We start from the raw sequence: 8,654 nt of genomic DNA, 5'->3' as shown, positions 1-8,654 counted from the left end.
GCTTGACTTTAAAGATCCATTTGACTCCAACTATAGGTTTATCAGATGGCCTTTTTACCAATTTCCCAAGTTTCATTCTTCTCAATCATCTCAAGTTCAGCTTCCATTGCCTTTTGCCATGCTGCATCCTTGATAGCTTCTTCAAAGGTTTCTGGTTCAATGATACAGATGTTGCATCTTTCATAGATCTCTGTAAGACTTTTGTATTTCAATGGGGTGTGGTCAATATCTTGAGTACCTGTGTCAACCACTGATCTTTCTTCATTGTCTTCTAATAACCTCATTCTCAACTGAATGTTCTGCTTGCTTCACAACTGTGTCATTGCTCCCTTCCTCCTTTTCAGACACAATTTCAGTAAGTGGCACTGAAACACTGCATTCTTGCTGTGCATTCCAATCCCAACTAGCTTCTTCATTAAATACCACATCCCTTGAGATAATCACCTTTTCAGTGGTAATGTTATACAGTATATACCCCTTCTCACAGCTGCCATATCCTAGAAACACACACCTTTTGCTTGCTAAATCTAGTTTCTGCCTCTGTGGGTTTGGAACATGTGCATAGCACAAAGATCCAAACACTCTTAAGTGTTTAAGTCCTGGCTTTCTCCCACTATAGGCTTCAAATGGTGTTTTCTTGTCCAAAGCTTTAGTTGGACTTCGGTTTAGAACATACACTGCAGTATTAACAGTTTCTGCCCAAAACTCAAGTGGCATGCCCTTCTCAAACATCATACACTTGGCCATCTCCACTATGGTTCTGTTTTTCCTCTCAGCCACACCATTCTGCTGTGGTGAGTATGCCACTGTAAGCTGCCTCTCCATTCCCATTTCATCACTGAATTTATTGAACTCATTAGAGGTGTACTCTCCTCCCCTATCACTTCTTAGTTTCTTCACCTTATATCCACTTTGCAATTCAACAGTGGCTCTAAACCTCTTAAACACTGTGAATACCTCAGATTTGCATCTCAAGAAATAGATCCAGCACATTCTTGTACAGTCATCTATAAAAGTAAGGAAATACCTGTTTCCTGTTTTGTAACAGTTTGCATTGGACCACACACATCAGTGTGTACCAATTCCAGTGGAGTTGTAACTCTGCTGGTTGCTTCTTTTGGAAAAGCCTTCCTGCAATGTTTTCCAAAAGTACAGCCTTCACACACTGCATTCGCATTTTTAATTTCTGGCAGACCAAGCACCATATCTTCATTCTGCAGCAGTTTCAAACTCTGGAAGTTTAAGTGTCCCATTCTCCTATGCCAAAGCAATGTTGATTGACTTATGCTTGCTTTTAGTGCAACATGTAAGTCTGTTTGAAGTTTCAAAGGAAAACTTCTATTTCCTTTCATATGCACTCTAGCCACCAGATTTGAGAGAGAGCTATCATCATAAACCTCTGCCTTGTTATCTCCAAAAATTAGAAAATATCCATGCTCCATCATTTGTCCAACACTGAGTAGGTTCTCTTTGAGACCAGATACCAGCAGCACCTCCTTGATATATTTCCTTCCCATTTTAGTTTCAACCATCAAGCTTCCTTTTCCAATAACATCAACCAACTGTCCTGTGCCCATTGCAACTTTTGCTGTCACATTCCTATCAATATCAATCAAGACATCTTCTCTGCCAGTCATGTGGTTACTACACCCACTGTCCAAGTACCATACCTCTTCCATGGACCTTTTCTCAGTTGCATTGTTGACATAGAACATGGTTGGTGTAGAAGTAACCTAAGTAGCATAATGAAGCTGCTGCTGCTGCACAGGTTTCTTACTATAGCAGTCTTTGGCAATGTGACCAAGCTTGTCACAGTTATAGCATTTCGGTTTGCCCTTGAATCTACATTCTCCATAATGCAATTTCCCACAATGTTTGCAAGGATTTTTAGTTCCATCAGCAGGTTTATTATCCCACTTCTTCCCCTTATCCTTCCAATTCTTCTGCTGCTTGTTATTCTGATTTCCAGTGGCCTTAGCTGATTTAGAATCCACACTCAGACTAGCAAAGGCCTTCTCAGTCTTGTTCTCATGATGTCTTTCCAATCTTTGAGCAAAGCTCTTCAATGAGGCTACCACCTCTTGAACCTCAATTACATCTAGATCCCTTGAATGTTCAATTACATAACAAATTGGATCATACACAGGCAACAGGCTAATTAACATTTTCTGCACAATTCTTTCTCTAGATAACTCTTCTCCATAACCTCTCATTTGATTTATCAGATCAAACAACTTTGTAAGATAAGCAGATAATGATTCATCCTCTCTCATTCTAGTATATTCAAATTCTCTACGAAGACTCTGCAATTTTACACTCCTTACCTGCTTATCACCATGAAATTCCTGCTTCAGAATATTCCAAGCTCCATGAGATGATTCTTCATGAGAAATCCTAGGGAAGATCTCTTCAGATACAGCTCCTTGAATCAACCCCAAGGCCTTAGCATCCTTCATCAGGATCTCAGCTATAGCCATCTTCCCAGAACCACTTGATTCCTCTTTTTCTTTCTGCTTTGTATCAGATTCATCAGCTCCCTTCGAATATGAGCTTCCTATTCCTTTCTCAACCAACTCCCAAATCCCATGAGATTTGAAAATGGTTTTCATCCTTATGCTCCAGAACTCATAGTTCTCACCATTGAAGATCGGAGCTCGCAGCTCACCACCTCCAGATCCTGCCATGTTAGACACAGATCTCCAAAAAAGCAAGTTCGTCAGAAATCGCAGCTCACTTCCTTCACAGATTCAAACGCCCAGCTAAACAATCAAACCTGGCTCTCTGATACCATGTTAGAATTCATCAGACTATGATATGTCATTCTTAACTTTTGGATTATTGATAGATGGAGCTCATGTAGGAAGAGAAAACACATAGAGAAAACTTGGAGAAGAAGAAGATGAGAATGACTGAGTCTGTTATCTCACTTAGTCATGCACAAGCTGTGCATGACAATATAACCATTAGGAATAGTTATTCTCTTTTACATCATCCAATCTAACCATTGATTAAACTATCCTATGAGATAGCTACACCTGGCACAATTCTACTACAACTAAGAATACATCTCAGCTGTCCATTGGACTGTGATCCAAAGGCAACAAATATACTCAGCTAAAACACTTATACTTTAACATTTTGAATATCCCCAAGTGGCTGGCTTTATTTGTTTCTTGTTAAGTAAGTTCTCCCTTTCCTGTTTGATTGCTCCTTTTGGAGCTTTTGTTTCCTTGTTTTTTGGGTTGCCCTTTTGGTACCCAGAAAAGAAAAATAAATATTGAAGCACTAATACCAAGCAACAGCAACAGACATGAAGATAGTCAAAAGATTTGTTGCAAGCTTGCATTCATCCCTAATACAAAATGTCCAAAATATTTTTCCCAAGGGGAAACCTTTAATTCTTTTTATAAATTTTCTTTAACAAAAAATTAATCCATTATTTATACATATATAGTTACAGCACCAGAACATGAACAGATTAATCTCCTTCACTTCCACAAATAGAAGAAGTTCATAAACTAAGAGTGGAGATAAAATATCAACCAGGTATGGCCACTAATGTATAATCCAATCTTTATTACTTATCTCCATGTGATTTGAATGAAGAGGCAGCATATCTGGCTGAGAAGCTTCGTTGAGAAGAGTCCTCATTCATTTTGTCCCAAGAACCATCATCAAAGTTCTTTTCATAGCTCACACGATCATACCGATAACCGCCCTGATTTCCGACATTTCTCTGCCTTGTGGTTGCCTGTCGTCCGAGTTCTCTTATCCATGGAAGCTTCAACTTTAGACGTCCCCAGCAAGAAAATAAACCTTCCTTTTTATCACTAGGAGGTGGAATTCTATCCATGACTTGTTCTTTTACAGTCACAAGTTCCTGCTTAGTTTTTAAGTCATAAAAGAATTGTAGACTCCCAAAAAGCTGTAGGGTCTCCTCTCCCCGTCTCTGTCTCTCTTTCCCTTTTTCTATTTTTTAAGGATTTTTAGTGTGTGGTAGCTAGAGAAGATGGTGAGCGATCAAAAGGAATAAGGTCTTTGTGTTTTCCAGGGAAAGAAGAAAGTGGTACCAAGAAACTAATTTTGAAGAAGAAAATGAGAAGTGGGAAAGTGAAGGAACAATTTATCTGGCTATATGATTTTAGGAATTTGTTCTGCCAAAGAGAATCTTTGTTCATATGATGATATGACAGTTTGGCAATGACCTGTGTGATTTATATGGTTGAAGGAACAAACATTAAAAAAAAAAAAAAAATTGTCATGGAGAAGGTAACCGAAAGAATATAATTTCTCTTATCATAAGTGCATGCGTAGTAGTGTATATATAGGAGTAAATTTTCGGCGTGACAGTCTACCCATATTATAGCACGTATATTTATTTATCAAAACAATACTACTATATTCTAAATCTACGACACATGAATCATGTCGTTTAATCATATTTTAACACGTAGATTAATATCACCACGTGGTAAGGTTTAATGCTTGAATCATGTTAATGCTTGGAGCCGTTCGATTGGTAAGGTTTAAGCATGCATAAGCATTGATGTTTGGACGGTTCCAATAGCATCGATGCTTAAGAAATTTTTAGACTTTGGCCTTATCAGTATCAGAAAAAACAAGTTTCTGAGTAGGAAATACTTTAATGCTTCTGAATAAATAAAAGAGAATTTATGTTCTTCTACTTAGGCTCATCTGAACCTCTTTTAAATAGGGTTTTGTATGGCAATATGTCATTTGTCCTTTTATTTGATGGCGACTAATGATGTATGAGTTTTGAAATTTTATTGATAGAATATCCTATGGATATAAAAAAAATTGCGTATAATTTAGTCCCATGGATAAACTACTCAGCTTCATATCATTTGGTCCTGTCATTTCATTCTTGGTGCAGATTGGTTTCAAGATGTGTGAGTGAGAAGGCTCATAAAACCTTTCCAGTTTTCAGGCCAGCTAATCCGCTTAATCTTGTTCCAGCCACCAGACGATTTCAAGGCCTCTAGCCCTTTTAATTACCTCATTCTTGCCAATGGTTCTACCAAACTTTTGGACTTAATACATACATTATAAGCAAAAGATTATTAGTCAGAGTTCAACTCCCATCGTTGTCAAAAGCACATATTATGAAAGTTAGAAAGCTTAAGTCCTCGCCACGGTAAGAGTTTGACTCTCGTCATCACCTTGCCTCTCCAGGTGTCAGTTTTCATTGACCAAAAGATGATTAGTAACTACAATTTTTCATCGCCCCAGCTGCATTGGAGGTTGACACTACGCAGTAACGTCACCGCAAAGTGAACGCATCAAATGTCACCTTCGCTCATCAAACATACGTGACATTAACCTAATGTTGCCAGAGCATGTCACGTATCTGCAATATTGTATGGATGATCAGCACCCTAGAAAAGATAACATGGCCTAGGGCAAATGGAAACCACCCCAATTCAGGTAGATGTCAATGACCAGGTAAACTAAGTAGTTTAGTTGACAGATCCATATGAACTACTCGGCAGCTCTTCATATCGCTTTTAACTTTTCTGTCTGAAGTAAATCGCCCAATAAGAGCTACTCACAATCAGTCTGCCAATGCTTCACATAACAAGAAGTTAAATAGTCAGAAACTACGCATCAGCTGATTTCTCATACTGTCAATAGCATGACCAATTTGAGCAACATGGAGCAGGGTTTGTAACACAAGCTGACCGAATTTTTGTTTGGCTTCAATTATTTATGTCTTCGGGCAAAATAACAATATAACAGAAGAAAAATGCTAATTCAATGCCATGGGGTTTGTTAAAACAATCACGGTCACCAACGCTCTGACTTTAACAAGAGAAAAAATATAATAAAAAGCATCCCAGTATTATGAAAGCATTAGAGATAACTATCACACTATTGCAAGCTACCATAATGAAGGAAACATGAATATTTATATAAAACTGTGATAGTGGACGCTACTGGAGAGACAACCAAGTGTTCATCAGTAGTACAAGAATCAGATCAAACAAATGTGAGGACAAGGTTATATGGCATCTAACAAAATTGATTTTGGATTCCACTCCTCATGGCAGAAAAAGAGTGAGAATTGGACACTGGGAAGTCATTATAATGGGAAATGATGCTGACGAAATCCAAAGGCATAATTTAACAATAACCTACCATCCAAGAGCAAAAGATGAATTGTGTATAAGGCTACATCCTGACTGCCACCTGTTCAGCAGAACTTTTCTTCACAACCCCTCTACAGCACAGTTCGTTCAATAACTCCAACGCCTCTTTTGCTAAGCCTTCATAAGCTATGCCTTCAATGAGAATGGTGTATGTTGCTTCAGTGGGTTTACATCCCTTTGATACCATATAAGCCAGGAAATCGATTGCACGACCAGTTTGCTTAGCCTTGCAAAGCCCCAACATGACGGAGTTGAAAGTAATTGCATTGGGCTTGATACCCGAATCTTCCAAATCATGGACAAACTTAATTGCTTCATCAACCTTTCCTTCTCTACTAAGCCCTCCCACAAGAGAAGAATAAGTAATTATGTCAGGCTTTAGACCCTTTTTGCGCATCTCATCCAAAAGCTCTATGGCACGATCTGTTTTTCCCACCTTTGAGAGCCCATCAATTACTGTATTGTACGTGATTAGAACAGGAGAGCAACCCTTGCTACTTAGTTGATTGAGTATCCCAACTGCGTTATCAACCTTTCCATCTTTGCACAAGGCTGTGAGCAAAGTATTGTAGGTCACAATGTCGGGATAACAGCCCCGAGAAACCATTATATCCAAATACTCAATTGCCCTATCCATCTTCTTTTCCTTGCAAAATCCATGAAGCAATGGGTTGTAACTCAAGGAATTTGGAGTACAACCGTGCTTAGGCATCTTCTCCAAAATGTCAATTGCTCGACCCAATAAACCCTTCCGGCACAAGAAGTTAATCAAAATATTGAAAGTAACAACACTAGGAGAGCAGCCTCTGTGAACCATGTCAGCTAATAGTTTCTCAGCATCCATCCACCTCCCAGTACTACACATGCTACGCAAAATAATATTGTGGGTAATGACGTTTGGTTGGCAATCAGATGATGGCATTTCATTCAAGAATCTGATTGCTTCATCCAACCTCCCTTCCTTGCAAATACCATTGATAAGAACATTATAAGTTACCACATCAGGCTTGCATCCTTTGCTCCTCATTTCATCCAAAAGCTTCATAGCCTGCTCAACCCCATATTCCTTACAAGTTGCTTCAATCAGTATGGTATATGTAATGACATCCGGATAACACTCCCTTTGCAACTGCCGATCAAGAACTTCCATCGCTTGTGTCAATTTCCCACTATCACACAAAGTACGCAGGATTGTATTATAAGTGACAACATCTGGAGAAACACTCATCCGGTCTAAAACCCTTAAAGCATTATCAATCTCACCAGCTTTGCAGTACCCACTAATCAAAACGTTGTAAGTTATAACATCAAGAATAGCCCCGGACTCTTCTAGAATGTTCATAATCCGTGTCGCCTTCCTTGTCTTTCCACTCTTACAAAACCCACGGATTAAACTCGTGCACGCAATATTATCCGGAATATCGCCACGAAAAACCATGGTCTCAAGAAACTTAAATCCCTCTTCCAATTCCCCATTTCTAACCAGTCTACGGAGCTGATTGTTACTCTCAAATTCCTCAAAACCATTCGAAGAATCCATTTTATTCAAACTCCCATGTGGGGTATTTTCAACATTTTGCAACCTACCATTGGAACTAAGCGTTTCAACCTTCGACGCAACAAGTACAGGCTTTCGCCTATGTTTCTGGTAACCATCATGTATTCTACATTGAATGCTATCAGACAGAACAAGAAACCGAGTTCTGCAGCCAACAAAGACCCTCACAGAACTGGGTGTGGTGGGACCAACCTTATCACTAACCCTACCCCCAAAAGTACCACTCTTTCTTGTACTGTTCCTATGAACTCTGTGAAATGAGCAAAACCCATCAGGGGTTTGCTTTAAAGGTACCACCATATCCATAACTTCACTTCCTAGTGTACAGAAACCAAAACCCAACACTTAAAATCTCATGCTTAAACGAAAATATAGCAAAGAGGGTAAAAACAAAAACAGATTGCAGACTTGGGTTGGGTGTTTGTAACAGAGAGAAATGATTATAGAGCAGAAGAGATAAAGCTAGAGAGAACAAGCTTACCCCGAGCGTGTTTCCTTCTTTTTTTAAAGTTGAATAAAAGCTATCAAAAGGAAGAACAGGTATCACATAAGAGAAAGCAGAGAGGCTTGAAGACTGAAGAGGCGGTGGTGGGTGACAATGTTCCGCCGTTTTGCTTATCCGTTTTCTGTCGTTTTCTCGCTTCTGCAAATGCAGGGTATATAGTGGAAGGGGCCTCGTACTTTGAAACGTTGAAACTGGGAGGCAAAATGAACAGGAGTCCTCAAAGGCAGGCCTGATAATATTTCACATGGCCCAAGTAAGGCTTAGCCCAAACTGAAGGTTTCTAGGGCTTTCTCATCCTTTGGGCCTTGGGCATTAAAGATTTAATTGAAAAACACCCCTCTAAAGAATTACACAATTTCGATCCAAAAAAAACGAATACACAATTTCATAAATAAAAAATAATACTTACACAAATGACAATTTT

The 8,654-nt window shown here is 39.0% G+C and overlaps 2 protein-coding genes across 4 annotated transcripts; both read right to left on the bottom strand.

Annotated features, from left to right (window-relative positions):
* Positions 1-1,733: 1,733 nt before the first annotated feature.
* LOC117619961 lies at positions 1,734-2,684 on the bottom strand. The gene has a single exon (XM_034350038.1). It carries the CDS (start codon positions 2,682-2,684, stop codon positions 1,734-1,736), a length of 951 nt encoding a protein of 316 aa, XP_034205929.1.
* A 2,137-nt stretch (positions 2,685-4,821) lies between these two features.
* On the bottom strand, positions 4,822-8,378 carry LOC117615839 (pentatricopeptide repeat-containing protein At1g09900). 3 transcript variants are annotated; one of them, XR_004584069.1, is made up of 3 exons: positions 6,157-8,378; positions 5,538-5,586; positions 4,822-5,484 (listed from the first exon to the last, which is right to left on the bottom strand). XR_004584069.1 is itself a non-coding variant. In XM_034345003.1 (2 exons), exon 1 carries the CDS (start codon positions 8,029-8,031, stop codon positions 6,190-6,192), a length of 1,842 nt encoding a protein of 613 aa, XP_034200894.1. In that variant the 5' UTR covers positions 8,032-8,378; the 3' UTR covers positions 4,822-5,586; positions 6,157-6,189. The 3 variants fall into 3 exon arrangements, 2 of the variants coding, with proteins under 2 accessions (XP_034200894.1, XP_034200895.1); XM_034345003.1 differs by having other exon boundaries at positions 4,822-5,586; XM_034345004.1 differs by lacking the exon at positions 5,538-5,586 and having other exon boundaries at positions 4,823-5,368.
* Between the last annotated feature and the right edge of the window lie 276 nt (positions 8,379-8,654).

The sequence above is a fragment of the Prunus dulcis genome, chromosome 1 (genome assembly GCF_902201215.1).
Source record: "Prunus dulcis chromosome 1, ALMONDv2, whole genome shotgun sequence".
Classification (NCBI taxonomy): Eukaryota; Viridiplantae; Streptophyta; class Magnoliopsida; order Rosales; family Rosaceae; genus Prunus; species Prunus dulcis.
This window is presented reverse-complemented; position numbering and strand designations above follow the sequence as displayed.

What these genes read in the sequence shown, in the direction of transcription:
- LOC117615839 (XM_034345003.1), bottom strand. Translation starts at nt 8,031, where the DNA reads ATGGATATGGTGGTACCTTTAAAGCAAACCCCTGATGGGTTTTGCTCA.
- LOC117619961 (XM_034350038.1), bottom strand. Translation starts at nt 2,684, where the DNA reads ATGGCAGGATCTGGAGGTGGTGAGCTGCGAGCTCCGATCTTCAATGGT.